This window comes from Hermetia illucens, chromosome 1 (assembly GCF_905115235.1).
Source record: "Hermetia illucens chromosome 1, iHerIll2.2.curated.20191125, whole genome shotgun sequence".
Classification (NCBI taxonomy): Eukaryota; Metazoa; Arthropoda; class Insecta; order Diptera; family Stratiomyidae; genus Hermetia; species Hermetia illucens.
The window spans coordinates 138,681,977-138,702,724 of record NC_051849.1 but is presented as its reverse complement, the minus strand read 5'-3'; the positions used below and the strand labels follow the sequence as shown (position 1 = coordinate 138,702,724).

General features: G+C 42.0%; 1 protein-coding gene across 1 annotated transcript; it reads right to left on the bottom strand.

Moving 5' to 3' along the window:
- Nucleotides 1–10,435: 10,435 nt before the first annotated feature.
- On the bottom strand, nucleotides 10,436–20,410 carry LOC119660985 (N-alpha-acetyltransferase 15, NatA auxiliary subunit). The gene is made up of 8 exons (XM_038070073.1): nucleotides 20,068–20,410; nucleotides 13,053–13,541; nucleotides 12,689–12,994; nucleotides 12,126–12,607; nucleotides 11,706–12,069; nucleotides 11,581–11,644; nucleotides 10,879–11,528; nucleotides 10,436–10,821 (listed from the first exon to the last, which is right to left on the bottom strand). The coding sequence occupies exons 1-8, from the start codon at nucleotides 20,122–20,124 to the stop codon at nucleotides 10,642–10,644; spliced, it is 2,592 nt and encodes an 863-aa protein (XP_037926001.1). The 5' UTR covers nucleotides 20,125–20,410; the 3' UTR covers nucleotides 10,436–10,641.
- Nucleotides 20,411–20,748: the final 338 nt, after the last annotated feature.

The following is a 20,748-nucleotide window of genomic DNA, read 5'->3' as shown; positions in this document are numbered from 1 at the left end:
TGTTAACAAATACTGGAATACAAGTCCAGGGTTACGCGGACGACATTGTTTTAATCTGTAGGGGCAAATATGAAGAACCCTATGTTATAGAATCCAAACTGGACTAAGGATTACTAGTGCCTGGTGCAGGAAGGTGGGACTGCGGATCAACCCAGCCAAAAAACCACCATAGTACCATTCACTAGGAGGCGTAAGCTTGATCAGCTGAGAGCCATAATATTACATGATATGGTGGTGAAACGATAAACAGAGGTCAAATATTTGGGAATTACGCTAGACCAAAAACTACTCTGGAAGAGAGGGCTCTGATGACTTGCAAATCCATAGCAGGAAAAAATGGGGTTGCAGTCCAAAGATACTACTTTGGATATATACTGCAATAGTAGGGCCAATGATTAAATATGGAACGGTAATCTGGGCAGAAAGAATCGAACTCAGCACACAAGCCAGAAAATTACATAAGCTCCATAGGCTGGCTTGCATGTGTATCAGGGGGGCAATGAGGACATGTCCAACGGCATGCCTGGAGGTCCTTCTGGGATTAACCCCTCTCCATCTGCACATACAGATGCAGGCAAGGAGATCAATATTCAGGATGGCCGGTAGTATGAGTGAGGCGGGGAACTGCCTAAATCGAAGGAAGATTGATCTTCTTTCTAGGCGGTATCCCGAATTACTAATATCAAGGGATAACATAACAACAAGGTTTCACTTCGATAAGAAATTTGAAACACGTTGGAGTAACAAGGCAAACTGGGAGAGCGTGGCTGCGACATACGGCTTAAACCAGCAACTGATTATTTGGTACACTGACGGATCCCTCATAGCAGAGGGAGCGGGTGCCGGTGTCATTGGTCCAAGGAAAATGTACTTTAAGCCAATGGGCAGGTACATTAGCATATTCCAGGCGAAAATATAAGCCATAGACAAATGTGCCTCCTTTAATCTGCAAAGGAACTATAGGGGGCAGAACATAGCTATTCTCGCCCATACCCAAGCAGCGATCAAGGCACTTACGTCCAACCAGGTGAACTCTAAACTGGTATGTGAATGCCTTGAGAGACTGAATACACTCGGCTCGTCCAACAAGATCTGGATACTTTAGGTTCCAGGCCATGCTGAGTTGGAAGGCAACGAGGCAGTGGATGAACTAGCCAAGAAGGGAGCAGGGATGCCTTTACACCGGCCAGAAGCCTTCTGTGCAATCGAAAACGCTTTCATGGCTATGAATCTAAGAAATGAAGAGGAACGGTTGAGGGAACTACACTGGGCGAGTCTACCAGGGATGGAGCAGTCCAGGGTGCTTATTGGGGGATACGAACCCATACGCACAAAGGATTGCTTAAACCTCACCAAAAAGAACCTCCGAATCATAGTGGGAATTCTCACTGGTCATTTTCGGTAGTACTATCACCTAGGGATATCTACGGACACTGCCTGCAGGTTTTATGGGGAGGAAGACGAAACACAAGTGTCCGACACTTATGCAAAGTAGGTCGAGGCATCTGGGGGAACACTTAATACCAGATGCAAAGCTGAAAGATCTGGAAGTAGGAAACATGCTAAAGTTCCTAACGGCTATAGGCCTGCTTGAGATACTATGATCAAAAGGTACACTATAACCACTAAAAAGGGCACAATAGTTCTTCAAGGACGTGGTGCGACTTTTCCTTAACAGAATAATAATAACAATAGCTTATAATATATAACTTATCATTGCCTACTATGTAACATTTTCTCTAAAATACTGTAAATTCATATGTACAGGCCTACTAAGTATAGGTAAAATTTGTATAAAATAGGAAATATGAATTGAAAATATATAGTTCGTTAGAACTATCAAACATAATCACAACGTGTTTTATTCTGTGGAGTTCAGGCAATTGCTGCTCCCAAAGCTGGTTAGTCTGGAGTTTGGCATTTAGCTGCTCCGACTATCCATAAACTCATTGCATTTAAAAAGAAAAGTAAGTTAAAGACGAATTATCAAGTGGACTGGCAACATCACATAAGGTGGCAACATCACACATATCTATCTTACTTGGACACTGCCCGCAAGCTTCATTAGCGTATACATATACATATGTCTCTCTGGAAAACTAAAAACTGTTTAATGTTCATAATCGCCTCACCGCTACATGATGATAATATCATACAGGTCTTAGAATGCAATAAATTCACGTGAAATAGCAAACTTCAACCTCCTATAACTTTGTTAATAATAGTTGGATTGCCTTCAAACCTTTTGGAATTAAGTCTAATATTATCACTTGTAGAACGAGACCTGTTTCACTTGTTTGGCACACATTTTGAGTCCTCACGTCCCTGGGTTTCCCCCCGAAAAGTACCAAGTAAACAAAATTAAACCCAAAGCAAAAATAATTTTGTGACGATATCGTCAGCAATTTCGTGGCAAATCTCGTGTTACAGACGAACAGACAGATATTGAATCGATTTTAATAAAGTTTTGATTCACACTTGCAGGGCGGTGTTAAAAATAATTTAATCATTTATACCAGAAACACAATTGGTGAATATTAAGGAAGAGGGGGAGGAGTCAAACAAAGCGATGGAAACGCCCAAAGTTGTTCAAACTTGCTGAGGTACGTAGCTTGCTGAAAAGCTCCCTCCTCAACAAAACATTCCAAATAGTAGCCTGTTAAGACGATATAAACATCGTGGCACGATCCAAATTTTATCCCATAAAAACCTCCATAAAACTGGATGATGCATTAGCCTAAGATTAAGGGGTTATAAAAAATCCACAACCAATATACCAAACGATTGAGCAACTCTTTAGGAGTAAGAAAAAACTGATTATTAAACTTTTTTACCAAATAGTGACTGTAAGACCGTATAAGCACTACAAGACTTTTTAAAGTTCCTCCGTGGCGAACAGTAAAGCTCCTTTGGATCACCATCTGGAAGCATGAACCACATGAGTTTAGCTAGTAAAATACACAGGATATAATTTTAAAATTCTCGTTCGCAGAATGGCGAAACTTACAAAATAAATTGGAATTATTGACGAACAAATTTGACTTGATCTTTTTATTTAAAAAAAGCTATTAAATGGAAAATAAAATGTTTCAAAACTATCGAGTAAGCTTTTGCCAGGCTCACCTTCAAGTAATTCTAAGCAAATACCTTTTGATGACATGCATTTTAATTTCTACACCTTTACTACACTGAAAGTGTAATAACTCAAAAAACTACAATGGCTAGAGCAGTTAAAAAAACTTTGAATCATAAATCTTATTTAGAAATTGAGGAACTTACTTCCACGGTTGTGATCCGCGGATGCCTCAGTCTTGAACAAGCACCCAAGATGCAAAAATTAGTCTTGCGGTTTCGCCCAGGGCAGAGGCGACTCATCAGACGCTGCCTCACCTCAACCCTGGGTATATGCTCCCTTATGTAAATCCAAAAACGTGACATGTGTATGAATTGCAACAAAATCGGATAAAAAAATCCAGGCCTAAGCCGACCGAAGCTAAACTAGATTTTGTTTAGGAATTTGATGCAGTCCATCGTCTACTTGTTAGCGAATGGGACCAGCTGGAGAGCAACTTACTTCCACAAGTCCGGTCCGGCACAACCATGGAAGTAATTTGCTTCACAAACTGGTCCGGCCCACCATCAAGTGGGTGGCGAACTTAGGGTTCCCTCAATTCCTAAACAAAAATTTAGTTTAGCCTCGGCCGGCTTTAGGCCAGAATTTTTGTTCGGCGGTTTTGTCCTCAATATAATTCATATACATGTCGTGTTTATACAAGGGAGCAAATATTACTTTGTAGCAACTTTGGTCACGCTGCAACCAGGGCAGAGGTGAGGCAGCGTCTGATGAGTTGCCTCTGCACTGGATGGAAGCGCAAGTCTAGTTGAATCATTGCCAAGACATCACTCTAAAAGAAAAAAGTTTATCTGTAAAAAGAAAGTAAGTTGTTTCAAAATTTTGCTGTTTAAATCAATTTTTTCGAACTTTGATATACACAATGTATTAACTTTCTTGTAAACAAGTTGGAATACCGGAAGCTGGACGCTTCGGGTATAAAGGTTTTGTGTTCATCTTGTGTGAGAAATTCCCTATTCACCTATTCGAAATATTCCTTGATTGTACCTATCATCATCATCATCAACGACGCAACAACCAGTATCCGGTCTAGGCCTGTCTTAATAAGGAACTCCAGACATCCCGGTTTTGCGCAGAGGTCCACCAATTGGATATCCCTAAAAGCTGCCTGGCGTCCTGACCTACGCCATCGCTCCATCTCAGGCAGAATCTGCCTCGTCTTCTTTTTCTACCATAGATATTGCTCTTATAGACTTTTCGGGCTGGATCATCCTCATCCATACAAGTTAAGTGACCCGCTCACCGTAACCTATTGAGTCCTCATGCAAGAATTGCGAACTCTTGGCCGCGTGCGAGAGAAGAATCCTCCGAAGAATTTTTGGCTCCCTACAGGAGGATGGACGATTCCGTAGCCTACATAACGATGAAATCTATGAGCGATACCATAACCGTCAGGTCCTGGATAAAACTCGCGATAAGTTGAATGATTTGTATTTATAATTATTGTTTTAGTTTTAGATACGAATATGAATACGAATTCAAATTTTTTGATTATTTTTCAATAGACAAAATGAACATTTTCTGTTTTTCTTCTAAATTAAAACGACCTGCCTGGCGTAGCGGGGTTAACAACATTCGAAATGGTTTTTAATTATTAGGGGTTCATAAGAAAGAGTTAAATTAGTAGAAAAAAACTTACCAATAAATTGCATTTACCGACAAATGTCTTTTAAGCCAAGAAGGGACTTTTAATTACCACAATAGTCACTGGTGAATTGATTTGTGAAGCATATCACCAAACTGATGACGTTTAAACGCTTGGGCAGGAATCATTGGCGGCCAACTTACACGACTTTATATTCCCCAAAACCGATTGAAAGGTTTTTGTTCGATTTATTAGAAAATCTGTCACGTAACAGAAAGAGGAAGATGTAGATTCAATACGTTGGTTCACCACCACATAATTTCAGGGAGGTTATATCCTTAATGAAAAATATCGTGAACAGTGAATAGACCATGATGGGCCAGTGCGGTATCCTGTAAGATCGGCCGATTTAAATCCATTAGACCACTTCTTCTGAAGGTGTTTGAAAGAAATGATTCATGAGTAACAGCACCATAGGCAGGTATTTTCCATCAACAACCGTCAGGTGAAAAAATTAGTAAAAGTTTACGACTTGAGACAAAAATGAATTAAGAGAACTACAATAACCGTTGTCAAGCTCAGAAAAACAAGCCATTATCACTACTATTCAGAGGAAAGTATCGAGTAGCATTTCGTCCCACTCAGATCCCGAGATTTCGGTGAACTAAAATCGGGAAACATCATCTGAAGGAGGTCATCAGCAGCACTTCTCTAACTTATGAAGAGTTGCATACTGTGTAGAAACTAAAGCTATACTAAATTCCACGCTCTCTGTCGATGTTGATGTCGTGATGTGAGCCCAGTTCTGCCAAGGTGGTAGTTGTCACGTATATCAGCCCCAGCCAGACAGCCCCTTAGGGACCCTGGTCGGGTAGTGTGCATTGAACCGGTGTTAGTAGACCGCGTTGCCCCGAGCGAGCGCTGATTCGTCCGTGAATTCCAGAATCAGCTAAACGTAGGTCAGGCCTCAGGGAACTGGGGTAGGGGCTGTGTCTCCAAGTGTAGACCCGTTCCTAACTATTGCGGCCCGCTCCGTTGCACACGATGTGCTGATGAGTTTTCCATGGAGAATACACATAAACCAACAAAAAAAATCGACGAAATAACAGGGAAGGAGGAAGAGCTGAGTGCGTTCGGGTGCAACACAAAAATGCTTCGTTCACCACAGCGATCAGCGAAAGAGGCAGCGAGGGCTGAATTACCCGATGTGACCCTGGGGCGCCCAAATAAAGAGAAAGCGTTATCAAGTGGCGCGACTGACCGTGCGAAGATACTCCAATACCCGGTGGTGCCCCTGTTCCGAAAAAAAGCCCAGTCAGAATCGCTAGTCCTAAGCAGATGGATTCGGACACAAACGGCTCTGCTCATTAAGCCGACGGAAGGTAAGACATTTACGGAAGTCCTTAGTGAAATCCGCTACAGGAGAGGTATCACTTCTAAATAAATGTAAAGCTCGAAACCAGAAACTCGTCGTGGTGGAAGTCCCCGAGCAATATGGATGGATATTATGCAGAGTGTGAATTCGTCGCCATCAAGTGCTACAGGTGTATGGACTATGGACACACGTCGGCCACTTGCAAAGGGTCGGACAGGAGGACAGCATGCCGAAGATACGACCATGTAGGTCATCAAGCGAAGACTTGCAAAAGTTGCGTTCTCTGCAGGGATCGTGGTGCGTCTAGTGAGAGCGTCGCACACACTGCGGGCTCCAATCCAATCTTCAGGGCCGAATTTGATAGGGCTAGGGTGCGAATGGCATATTTTATAAATTGACATGCACCGGAGACCAACGGCTAGAACAGTTCGCTGCGGAAGTAAATGTTAATCTAGTACTAATTAGCAAGCAATACCGAAACAGGGACCCGGCCTCATGGCATCTCCACTTATCGAGCACCGCTGTCATCTGGGTTCGGGACGACGTTCGACTTCGTGTTATTGCCGAAGGTCGAGGAAATGGGTTTGTCTGGATCCGGTATTTAGTTTTTTAGCGTTTACCTGACGCCAAAGAAGACGATGCCGGACTTTCGGCACCGGCTTAATGCTCTGGAGGATGCCGTTTCGAGCACGGAGGGACGAATCCTGATAGGTGGTGATTTTAATGCTACGACCCTTGAATGGGGCATACCTCAGTCAGACTCCAGAGGGAGACGGATTCTGGAAATGGCGACGAGAACCGGGATCGTAGTTTTAAACACCGGATCCACGCCAACGTTTCGGCGCCCAGGCTGTGAAGGAAGCATTCTTGATATCACTTTTGCGTCGGAATTTCTGGCATCATCGGTGGACGGGTGACGAGTTCTAGAAGGCTTCTCGGTAAGTGATCACCAATACATCACGTTGGAAATGATTGACGCTATTTGCCGACGGGCACCAACGCGACGCTTCCCCTTCCTGTGGAATGTCGCGAGGGTGAACATCGGGAAGTTTGTCGAAACTCTTGAAGCAGGCAGAGTCGTGCTGGTGGACGCTCCGGGGAATCCGCAACGCTATAAATAAAAACAAAGCACGCGGCTGGCAGAATCTTGTCAACTAGATGAATGAGGACCCGTGGGCTCAATAAGTTTGTCATCCGAAAAATCGGGGCCCTGCATACTAAGTACCGACCATTGTTTTCCAAACATCTTGTACGGGTTGATGTCAATAGCGCGGAAAGCGTCGAGGATTGTCCCGTTTTCACAATGAGAGAGCTCAAAGAAGCGGTTCTCACTATGAAAAACAAGAAGGCGCTAGGTCCTGATGGTATCCCGGCGGAAGTTTACAAACTGGTGTTCCGCCAACTGCCAGATTTGCTGCTTGAGGTGTTCAACGCTTGCTAGAAGGAGGGCTTTTTGATCAGCAAGGGTAAAAGAAACCCGGAGCTCCCGTCTGCATACCGACCGCTGTGTATGCTTGACACGGCCGGAAAAGTGCTCGAGAAACCCATCAGGGGTAGACTCGCTGAAGCGGTCCGTGCTGCCGGGGACTTATCCCCAAGGCAGTTCGGGTTCAGAACAGGGAAATTTACATTGGATGCTGTTATGGAGGTCGTAGATGCGTTTAATCGAGCCGGGTCACACAGCCGCCGATCTCGACGGACAGCGCTCCTCATAACGCTTGATATCAAAAATACCTTCTATTCCGTAAAATGGACCGATATGCTAGGCACATTAGAAAACTCATTCAACGTGCCAAGCTATCTCTAGCGGATATTGAGGGATTATCTGAAAAACCGCTCCCTGCTCTATGAGACGCTAGAGGGCCAGAGGAGGATGGAAGTCACGTCACGAGTAGCACAGGCATCTATTCTAGGGCCAGACAGACCTCTGGAACGCTCCCTACTTGCTGCTTGATTCGAAGATGAGCTTTTTCGAGCCAATCAAAGCAGCAGCGGAGAGGGTGCAGCTGGAGTCAACTAATGGCGAATGTTGGGGGCCCTATATCTACTAGGAGACGTCTCCTTATGGGAGCAACATAGTCATTTCTGCTCTATGGCGCGGAGGTATGTGCTGATGGCCTGAATTTTCGCAAGTGGCGTCTGCTTATCGCACTGTCTCTGAACGGGCCGTGATGGCGATTGCGGGATTGATCCGCGTTGCCCTCCTTGCCAGGGTGCGCAAAGCTATCTACCGCCGTAAGGACGAAAAATTAAGAGGCTTGGTTGCCCGTGAAGAACGTCAACGCACCCTTACTTGGCAACGCAACTCTCTTGGCAAAATGAGCCAAGGAGCAGATGGACTGCGCGGCTCATCGACAATTTAGACCCGTGACTGAACCGAATGCACGATGCGATTGATTACTTCCTTACCGAACTTCTAATCGGGCATGGAGGTTTTCAGTTTTACCTGCACAGGATTGGGAGGGCAAGATCTCTGATGTTGAACACACCTTCCGGGAGGTGAGACGGGTTTCATCAGCAGCATTATGCAGACACAGGGAAGCTCTCTCCAGACAACAATGTCAGAGAGATACTGAAAAGCGCTGGCAGCTGGAATCGTGTTGCGCATTACGTTCGGGCTCTACTTATTGCGAAGAAGATTGAACTCGATCGGCGGAAGGAGCGGATGATAAGGGATTCCCTGAATTAACAACTCCCTTCCTCCCCTTCCGTTGGTGAAAGTGATTCCCTGACTTGAACGCTCCCAAAGCCGGGAGAGGGGGGGGGGGGGGGGGGGGGGGGTTGGGCTGCTGGCCCGAAGTAATGTGTCAAACGGTTCCAGGCTAGTTCTCGGATGACAGGGGGTGTTTAGTTAGTAGTCCGGCAGCGTACTGTTGCGGAAGTCCAACACTATGTGCGTAAACAAATGTACCTACCCTACTCCCAAAAGAACTTAAATTAAGAACCAATAGGTTCGTAGAATAGGTAATAGGTATGTGAACTTTTAGAATGAAAATCTTTCAAATATACTGAAAGATCTACTACCATTGCTCATATATTTTGCTCGTGAATCTGTACCTTTCCAAAAATGACTTCTGTTAAGAAACCTTGACCTTCATTGATTCACTTTTTTTTATTATTTTCGAGCGGCTATCTTTCTTCAACTATTATATTGTACCAGATTTCAACAAAACTATCTGCATGTCCTTGGTCTTGAATGCTTTCTTACGTGTTAAATTTAACCAGCTCCATAGGTTTGTCTCAAAGAATGAAGGTGCATATAGTTAAATTATATTTCTACTTACCCCAACTTTGCGGCATCCAGAATGGCGCTAGTTGTGGTTCAATTTCTTAACTAATAAGATGCACTAATGGTTTGGTCTTCCCAAAAGAAAAAATAAGGTGCAATGGAATACCTGCAAGTCTAGACCAAAAAGGCTTCGTTTTATAGTTGCAGATTCTTTAAGCAAGTTCAAAAGTTCACATTTATCTAATATTCGCCCTTTAATATCGATTCGCCAGTAATTTTTCCAATTTCTCGGACACAGATCTGAAATACTTCTATCGTCATTAAATATTGTCAATTGGTTAATTGTTATCGTCCATTATTCATAAATATTTAGTCGCCCGCAGACGTTGCAAAAAATATTAAAGCTTTGGATAATTTCCAGTTTAGCAACATCAACAGCGCAGAATCGTTGTACTGGAAGGAAAATTCAGTTTGAATTGCATTGCATACAATATCGTAGTCGAAAAAGCATTTGAACTGCATACCAACGTCTGTAAGGCTCTGCTGAATAGATACTTTGTGTTCCAGCAGATGTATGACACGCAACGGAGAGGAAAAAGTTTCGCTAAGAACATTCGACAGTTTCTCTGGCGGTAGTTTTAAACGCAACAGCTCCACCGGGCCTAGAGGAAAACATGCTACCCAAAGAAAGATCTAATCCATAAAAAATTAGATAAAGTAAAAAAAGTTTACCTGGACATTATCTTCGTAAAACTACCATTCACTAAGATTTCTTAAGTGATCCTGGTGTTTTGGTGCATTTGGTTTATTTTCCATCCATGAAAAACTTCGCCCCTTACTACGATGATGAGGAAAACTTCCCTAAAATGTCTCTTTTCAATAATGACGATATCTAACCACACAAATAATGAGACAGAACACAATTTATGTATAATCATTTTACTCAAACGTCAAGATAAATACAAACTTCGTGTTCGGGTTTGTCCTTTTCGCTGCAAAAAGAGCAAAACCAATCTTGAAATTTAACCTAATGCTTCGTACGCTCTGCAATTCTCTTTTTCCGCAACGTCCGATTGCAATTTTTCTATCCCTGAACATATAAACAAAACAATCACATTTTGACTTTCTATTTAAACGATCACTTGAGAATACAATACGAAGATTTTCAAAATTTCATGTCTATTAGTTTCCAAAGTTATCCAAATTTCCTTTTGACGTTGTAATTGTAACCGTAGATAGGAGTTAGTTCGTTTCTATAGTAATGTCGCTGTAATTTGCATTTGCCTTCGCTCAACTTTCTCCCCTAAACACTTAAATTCTTATGAGTTTGCAGTTTGTGTGTCGGGAACCTCGTCCCCGTGATTCTCCTCGGATTTGGCTTCACTGAATAAACAAGCGTATTTGAAACGTTTGTGGCAACGTTCCTTGAACGTTTTCAGTTGTTCCTCGCACTCGCCAAACTCCCCACAACGAAGACATTCAAACACTTTCGTACAATCCTGCAAAGATGTCGTGTCGGTGACCTCTCGATCGCAGTCTCTTAAATGTTTACTTACCTCAATGCAAGCGTTTTCCATGTCGAACGAAGTTGCCAGTTTGATAGCTTCTTCCTTTTTACTCCGGTCCAATATGTACATCATCTTAGCTCCCTCGAGTAAATGAGGAACTGACTTTTCATATTTCCGAATGAAGTCGTCATTCAAGGCGCTCGCTGTCTTTCCCCCACTCAGCTCGGTGCGAACCTTTTCCACAACTGATTTTACGCTAGGATGAAAATTGTTTACGTTTTCTTCGGTTAAAGCTATGAGTAACTTCACAATGCACGCATGCAGCACGGGGTTTGTCGAATCTAGCTTACGCGCTCGTTTCACTGATTGGATCATGAGAAGGATTTTGTTCTTTCGCGAATACACTTCGAATGCTAGTAAATGCGTTTCGATTCTATCTTTGGCCAGGGTCTGCAGCGGTTTCAAGAAATCTATTGCCTTCTCCAGTGCATCTTCTGGTCTTTCGAGCTTCTCAGGAATCAACTCGTCGAGTTGCGGAGCTTCAGGATCAGCTTCCTGAGGATTTTGTTGCTTTGATTTTTGATGTTGTTCTTTTTTGGATGCTGCCTGAGCTGCCTGCGCGCTTTCTATTTCCGCCTTTTTCTTGGCCTTTCTTTGCTTGTTGCGCAACTTTTTCAATTCCGCGGGGGGCAAGTTTTCTGAGAACCAAAAAATCAAATTATACGTTTTATTTGATAACGTCAATGTTACCTGTATCGATTTCCTCAACCGTTTTTTCACTCTCCAGAGGCTTATCAAAAAGCCTAATATACACCTAAAACGAGACCCACCAACTATTTTATATCTATTCATCGATCACATGCAAACAGACTTACCTCGATGGCACATTTGGCGGCCTTAAAGTAGAACGGATGAGCTCTGAGCACGTCTTCAAGCCGTAAAAGTCCGACGTAAGAACGTAATGTCATTTTTCGCATGCAATACGTGTGAAAATCAAATTGGTCCTCAATGATTTCCGCGAAATGTCGATCGACTTCGTGGCATTTCTTCAGAGCGTCTCCCCATTTGCCAAGACGTTGATATGCGAGAGCGCATTCCGTTTGGAACCACATGCACTGCATTTCATTCAAATTCTCCATCGCTGAAATGCCCTCTCTGGTGAATTTAGCGCAAATCTCCTCTGCCTCCGTAATCAAGTTCGCCTGTAGCATGTATTTCGCACACTTTGAGTTAATGTATCTACAAACAACAATTTATTCTCAAGACTTCCCACGTTACGTTTCATTATACTATACCTATCGGCTGTATCTAAGCTCTGCGCTTCGTCCAGCCATTTATACGCCTCCACTGGATTCCCGGCGTGTTTGTAAATGCGTCCTTTCGTCACAAATAATTCTATTAACGTCGGTGTATGATCTATTGCTAGGTTGATATATTTCAGCGCTTTATCTGTGTCACGCAAAAAGTCGTAGTGCTGCGACAAAAACAGTAGCGTCCAAAGAAGCGCGGAAGCCGGCTCCACAGGCTTCTTTTGTTCACAATCATCCTTCGAGAAATGACCGCTCTCATTCAAATTTTGATGATATTCATGGACAAGTTGTGATATAATGCTAGTTTTCTCAGGATCTTTATAAAGAGAACGAACGTTAACGAACAGAGGCGGGACACCTTTTCGTAGGCCACGGCGCAAGTATCCGTCGATAATTTCTCGGAATTCATCGCCAAATGCAATATCTAACGGCAGGCGCTTGGGACACATTGCATACGGATATGATTCCTAGAAAAGCCATTATTCGATTATCTGGATAAGCGTTGCTAGCAACAAATGGGAAGAGCTTCTTCTAAATGCTGCACTCACCTGAAATTTCTTATATTCAGCCAATTTGGACCCATTATCCGTAATTCCCTTCGCTTCGAAGTACTTAGCGTAGTACAGCACGTTCTCGGGGTTCCTTTTTATCAGCTGTTCGTATATAGGCACCGCTAAACTCTGCTGGCCCAACTTTATGTGCAAGTCTCCCATGGCCTCCTTAAGCGATAATTTATCAAATATCTGCGCTGAAAATTTTGTCAAATGTTCAAGCGCTTTTTCGTAATTTCCCGATTCTATGAGAATCTGATTTTGATAAAGCAGCAATTCGCTGTTTCTGTAATCGTAGTTTTCCTGTGAAATACCAGAGATTAGTAGCAACACCTTCGGGAGTAGTCTTCCAACCACTTACAACTAAAGCTTGCGATTGTCTGAAAGTCTCCAAAATAATATTGGCCGTTTCATAGTCACCCAACAAGTGGTAACTCATTGTAAATCCTATCCAGGAAGCTTGCTGCGATGGTCGTAGTTTGAATAGTTGATGACGAGTTTCACGATAACCTTCCAAATCGCGCATCTGTATTTGCAATAGGGACAAGTCCTTTAGGATTTGCAAGTTATCCTTTTCCCATTTTAATGCGTTTCGATAGCACTTTATGGCCTCGTCATATTTTTTATCTGATCTTTGTAAAAGACCGTAGACATGCCAACACACATGCGACTTGAGGTCATTTCTTAACCCACGTCGAACATATTGATATGCCTCTTCGCGACGACCTAGTCCGTTCAATGTGAGTCCTTTCATCGCTAGTGTCTCCCCATGCTCTGTGAATTTCGGATTCGACAGGATTTGTTTTGCTAATTTCAAGCCGTTCTTGTATTGTTTCATTTCGTAGCATTTCTGAAAAAAAAATCATTATTTGCATTTTACTGAATCTTTTAACTGAGAAAACCTCACAAAGAATAAGGAGAACTCGTGGAAATTATTGCTGATTAGGGGCAATTTAATTAAAGCAGATTGACTTTGGATAATAATTCGTTCTTATTCAATTCCACAATGGATGAGGGCACCCCGCCTTCAGTCTCTCTCTCTTCTGTGCAGTGTTGGCAATGCTAATTCTAGGATATTCCGTATCTGGCGAAATGATCCCCATATGCCGCAGTAATCTTGTATGCATTTGTACGGGTCTGAAACGAGAGCTTTTGTAATCAGGTCTTGTTGTTGGCGACCCAGATCATCCTTGACTTGGCTCAGGTGGTGAGCCTTCGCCATCTGAAGTCCCCAGCTGGTAAATAGTGCGAGTCGTCAGCGGGACACATATGCCCACTGAGGGACTTCCACGAGCAAACACCCGCCTGCCCAATCTGGCAGCCCGGCCCCTCCTCTTTATGTTCCAATAACCGAGAACACAGAGGAGGGTGACCTTGAGCGTACGGCCCAACTGTTCACATTGTTTTTGTACTACCTCACCAGCCAGAAGGATTTTCCCACTAAGTATAAAAGCTACAAACAGAATTTAATTCGGCGGATTTAAGGCGATACGAATTTCACCGGGGCAACTAGTAGTAATATGAATCTAGTTAACATACATATTAACTTATGGATTTGGACATTTTTTACACATATTGATAGCATCCAAACACATATTATAGTTAAAGCAAATATAAGGCTAAAATATTTAAATTGACATCAAAAGACAAGAATCCAATATAGTTAAACAAATGTGCAAAAACTGACCGATAAGAAACAATTCATAATCGTTATCTACTATTTTACTATTCAACAATCCCTCAGAAGGTCATCAATTACAACAGGGGATATTTCGAATTATAGGGAAAAGTGATAAAAAAGATAGAGAGCTTGAGAAGTTGGAGTGTTCGATATTTTAGAAACAAGACATTCTATAAAGTAAATTGGCACGTCCTCCACAAACAAGGTTACAAAAACAAAATATTCTTATGCTGTCTGATTGATTAGTAAATTACCACTTTGTTGTTTTGTTGTTTCCGCATCTGGCAGCAATGTCAACTTTATACAACAATACAGACTCTACCTCGATGCAAACATTTTTCTGTGATTACAACAATTAGTTTCTTCCCCTGGCTAGTAAGTCAAACAGAGGTCTAGACTCCGCACACTATTCCACAATGATCAAAAGGATCTTAACCCTCCGTTTGACGCTTTAATACAGCTAGACCTTTTGCGATTTAAACTGTATTTTTTATATATATACTTTAGATTGAAATAAATACTTAAAACTCCTCGATTTTTTCTAAAATTTTTCCGCTTTCAATCTACAAAAAATTAGAAGGATGTCTGCCATACAAGGTAGTTACATGCACATCTGTTTTTCATATACTTTGGTTCAGCGCATGTGATCTGGCTAGGCCCCTACATATTTTTCATATGGGAATATACGAAATCTGATATATTTTCAACCTTTGTTAAGATGAGAGTAAGGCGTTGCGTCACCAAGGCTGTCATCTAAACAAACTCAACTGATGAACTCATTAAATAGCTTAAATGCTACCTTACTTGTATGTACATTTATATATTATTTGTCGTGTTAGAAAATATATAAGAATAGTATAAAACTCCTCTAGGCTGCTCATGACCACTACCTATAAACAGATACAAAGCGAAAACCAAAACGATCACTGGAGCCAATTTTCACCAAAGCACTTTGTTCGATTCTTAATTCTGGTAGGAAAAGTTCTTCTAATCATTGTATTTTTGCTGTAAGGTTTACTTTTATCTCAATATATATTATTATTACTTTATTTACATTTTTTACTCCTTGTACAAGTGGCAAATCCATTTACCTGTTCTTAATATTTACTTTGAGGCTCTTGGTTCCTAATTGTTCCATCAAATGCTTGTGTCATTCAAGCGGGCTTCAAGCAGCGACGTGCGGACGCTCCCACTGGCGGCGCCCGACAAACCTCGACAAGAGTAAGTGATTAACCGACGAGTAATACCTCCACGGCCGGTGTTTTGCTGTTAAACAAACACTGAGTTTTGTAAGAGCTTACTAGCCCTGAATTAGACCCATCTGATGGTATACTTTCGGCCTACTGGAGTTTCATGCCCTTCCCAATATTTCGAGCAGCTGCGTCTCATAAGGAATTTCTTACTCAACTAAGGCATTTCATAAACCAATTCACGAGGGATTGATGTTTTTGAATGAACATTTTGGACAAAATTGAAATTCTTATGAAAATGTCACTGTTGATGGGCAGATTGTTTACATATTGTGGCAGGACGCAATACATTCCATCGAAATCAGCAATGTGTGGAATCAAACTATAGTAGGTGTGTGATTCTAAATCCAAATATCTTTAAAGACAGGCCTACTAGAAGAACAAAAGCGTGAAAAAAATCAAAGTGAAAATGTACGGGGGTCCAATTTTCAGATCGATACACTCACAGCGCCACTAAATTATTGCTGCTAACTTATCCAGAACATTAAATGCAACAAAACGACTTGTATTTGCTGGCACCATATGGTCCAATAAACAATGCGTCTACCCTCCAAAGAACAGGACGCTTTTTCTATTCCCCGATAACATTTCGTTACGTGACTAAAAAGGACAAAGCTTATTCCACTTTCAACTTGCACTATTCGAAAACTGCTGCAGGTGAAACGATGAAACCTAAGACAAATTTATTTTACAATGCAAACATATGCAAAGGAGGAGAAAGTACATCGAAAGTTTTATGATTAGGAAACGTAAAATCTTTCATATCTGAAGTACTCAGCTTCCTTTGTTCGACTTTTCTACAACCCGCAAAAGTAACACAAGAAAGGGCAAGCATACGTTTGGGACCAATGGAAGATGCCCGCGAAATAGAAAAAGACTACATTAACTTTACGAAAGGGAACAAAAGAAACGGAAAACTATTATTAAGGTCCGGGCGGGTGAGGACTCACGGCGACACTGAACTCAACCTTGAAAGTTCTTGGCATCAGGTACTATAAATAGTGAAAGCTAGTTTCCACAGACAAACAGTGAAGCAACAGTAAGTTAGATACGTCCACCTATAACCAATAATGAGGCCCAACAGAGTGTCCCGATGAAGCATATTCTCACATCAAAACCTACCATAGTCAACCTCCATGTAACCTCGCTTTTATTAAATTGCAATCTTCGTGGACAGACATTGGATCCATCCAGAAGACGAAATTCAACAACACGATAGTCTTGCTTGCTGGACAATTTATAACTCTATACGTTCTTCGGAAGCCATCTGCTGCCTTCTTCTTATGCGATTTTTCTGAAGAAAGGTACCGGCCACCTATAGTATGGCTTAAGTCGGCGCAAACCAGCCGACCGTAACATACAAAACTATAAAGAGAATATTTCTATAAAACTCGTTATTTTATTGAATAGCCTCCACCTGACACAAAAAAAAATTAAACCCCAAAATTCTTAGAATCTGCCGTCTTCGTCATCCGAACTATCATGTCTTCACTGATTTTTACGTGTGCATTTTTTGCGGGTTACTGTTCCTCCCAAACTCTTTTTAATGCTTTGAGAGCTGTAGTATCTCCTTATCCGCTTATTCTTTCATGCTTCAAGCAGACGAAAGACATGAGCCCGGACGGATTTTGTTTTCTTCAAAGTTACGTATGCGCATGATTTTGGCGATACTCATCATTTTGGCGATCGCTGCTTGTGTTGAAGATCTCGCCCATAGGCTCGCGATAAAAATTTCATTAGATATCGCTATTCCCACTGAAAAAAAAGGTTCACTGAAACGACATGAGTTCGCGATTGTCGATCATCATTAATTCTTCCTTTAAATAATATAACATTATGCTGATCTGACTTCCAATTCCCTTCAATCAGACTTTGAGTTTCTTCAGGATCATTTTTCCTTTACCATGTGTTCACTTCAATTACCGCGTTTACTCCCATTTCCAATACAATCAAGTATGATTCAGTTTCTGCTTGGAGCTAAGCACGTTTAGTGGACTTGAAAATAGCGTCTGAAGTTGGCTTAAAGGTATTGCTGGGATATAGCACCATTTAGTTTCCCTGCAGCACTGACAAGCGGTTTTTTTGCTGTGAGCGAGGACTTGATTGGTTATTTGGGTCACCTTGCATAGTTTACCCGTTGTTATAATTCCCAAATTAAAATAATCAGTTTGATCGCCAATATTCTGGCTAACCCACAATATTTTATGTAGTGTAGAAGAAGGATCAAATAGGGTGGCCTCCGAAGCCTCCTACATCCCTTGAAGTAATAAAATTCATCGACTACGCTAATGACTTGATTTTTGGCTCTCTGACCAGCAAACATCTGAATGAACAATAATTTCTTCAACACCGCATTCACAGATTCACAGATCATCTTTTCATCCTGTTTCTTAAGTTAGGAGATTGATTGCAGTTGCATAATGTTCTACAGATCTATTGATCGGTTATTAGTTGGGTCAGATGTTATCACCCTTCCTCCACAAACTTGGAGTCTGATTTTCACCTTTTTACATATCGTGTGCAAAGCCAAATCGGCAGTAAAATCACTCTCCAGACCAATGATCGTCGACAACGGTGTAGGACATTGGGATGCTCTATCATGCATCCTTTTTACCCTGGCCCTGGAAAAGATGATCCGCGATTTTTATGTTAGCGCGAAGGGCACTATCCTCTTCAAGTCCACCCAACTACTAGCCTGTGCTGACGATATTGGCATTGTGGGAAGAAGATGTAGATGTACAATCGTCCGTCATCCAGATATTGGGCTGAGCATTAACGAAAGCAAGACGAAGCTCATGGTGGCAACGTCAGCACCAAAAACCAAAGAAGCAAAATGACCAAATACCATTGGTCAAATGATAACTGTAAAACTGGAATGTCTGTAGTTCTTTACTAAGTCAGGCCTAGACCAGATGCCCGTTGTTACGCCGTTAATGATGACGACCTTTGTTCAGGAAGCACATTAGATTCGACGGACGATAATGACTTTGGCCCAGTAAATGACTTCGTGCGTTCTAATCATTGACTTACTATTCGGAGAATGGCAGAGGAATGTAGCAAAATGCAAAAGAAGAACTGTACAGGCATTGGGAAACTTCAAAGTGGAAGTGAAAACCACAATGAAAACTTCTTGAATACCGTTATTACTGGAGATGAAGCGTGGAGATATGGACACAACCTGCAAGGAATTTCTAGTCACCACAATGACCCACTCGCACCTTTCTGCGACCAGTAGAAATCCAGGTATAAATCTTCGCCTCTCATTCGCGATTTTTACCAGAAAAACCATAACAGTGATTCCCTAGAGATCCCTGCTCCACTCCCCTCACCACATCCGGCCGCGGCAGGCTTCCTTCTGTTCCCAAAAATACAAGGACAAAGTTTCCACAATGCTGGGCTTATTAAAAATGTTGCTTCCATAAACGAAAGTTGCTCTTCGATCTGTGTTGCAACCTTGCCTTAATTCATACCGGTTCCAAATACCTACATAACATGAAATGCCATCCTCATAGCACTAAGAAATTCATGTCGCTCCCCTCCAAGCCATTATCGATAACAAGGATTTAATTCCTTATTGCAAGTGTATCGAAATGTTGCTTGCGGTTTGCGCCGACGAAACGATGGGAATTGTGAATACTTCAAGTTTCAAATGACTACACTGAACTCTTAAAGAGGCTGGCCTTTCACTAGAAGTTGACAAAAAACTCAAAACGATATCTAACATTTCTGCTCTTTCGAGGAAAAAAGAATCTTGGGAGTTTCGGCGGTGTGAATTGGGTCTATAAATTGTGGTGAATCTCCGCAACAGAAACAGCTACGATCATCTCAGCAGTTAAAGAGGGGATTAAGCACCGCCCCATGTAGAAGCTTCCAAATTAATCATGCACCTAACTCGAAGGATAATCTTCACGTAAATCCTATCTACGAGTCAATGTGTTCAGTTGAGGTTCAATTCAAAATAAAGGAGGAATTCTTTCTCTTTAAGATATGATGACGAGGAGGCGTTTACTGAAAAGGACGGGGGTCATGCATTACCCAAACAGTTCTGAAGCTGGAAAACAATTATTATCCCTTCAGTGGCACTTTCGCCTTTCTTGCACCGCCGTAGTTAACAGTCATGGTGCTCTAATTAAGCATACATAAGAATTAGGAAGCCTTCGGGTGATTCTACTCCAGGCGTTGGCGCGATGATAACGATCTGCCCCATAACCAATAGCTAGGGCCAGATTTTCTTACGCTTCGGGCCTGAGGCAATTAGATTCAATTGATAACAGCAACGAGTTCATACAAGCGTCCGAACTAATGCATCGACACGTACACAACCCCTTGCACTGCAGCGCGGCCTGTGCCCGCTTGCCGAGCCGCCGATACTGCCCGGTAACGAAAATCTGCAAGTTGTCTGCTTGGTGCTTAACCTATAAAAATTATTAAGTTAGATAACATACCAATAACTTTCGAAACAGGGCACTCTCCTTCGGTGGCAAACGCTCGCTGGAAGGCATCTTGTCGATTTTTCCGTCAGAATCACAATATGATTAAAATAATAAAATAGCGCACGTACACCCGGAAATTTCACACTGCACCCCAAGTAGATCCCAACTTTTGGTCAGTAAAACTTGACCAATTGTATTGATTGAGGCAGAACGAACGGACCTCAGCTTTCCCTATGTTATGAATACCGGCCGGAATTGATTTCAAGACAAAAAGTCTAATTTAATTCGCCGGAAAATCGACCACGAGCAAACAACTTGAAGTTTTCTCGTAAGGGACACAGCGTGACAATCGCTGTCATTGTGTTTTTTCCTATGAACTGAAATTATTCCATCTAGGCGAAAGGTGTGTGGAATCTAGTACAGAATCAATCAGAGCATCTAAAAGTGTGCAAACGTCATCGAAGAACTGAATTACGGAGGATATCTAGGATGCAAACCACATGTCCCGAGGTGTCTAGTTTTACAGTGAGATCAGTGCGTGTGAAAAGAGCCGCAATTTGAAAATTTCAGATGATCTACGAATCCACTGAAATTATGGTCTCTCGTACAATTAACGTAAGTGGCAAGAAATACATATCTGCCTAAAAATAATTGTCTTTTTTTTCGTAAGGTTTATGTTCATGGGAAGTACGA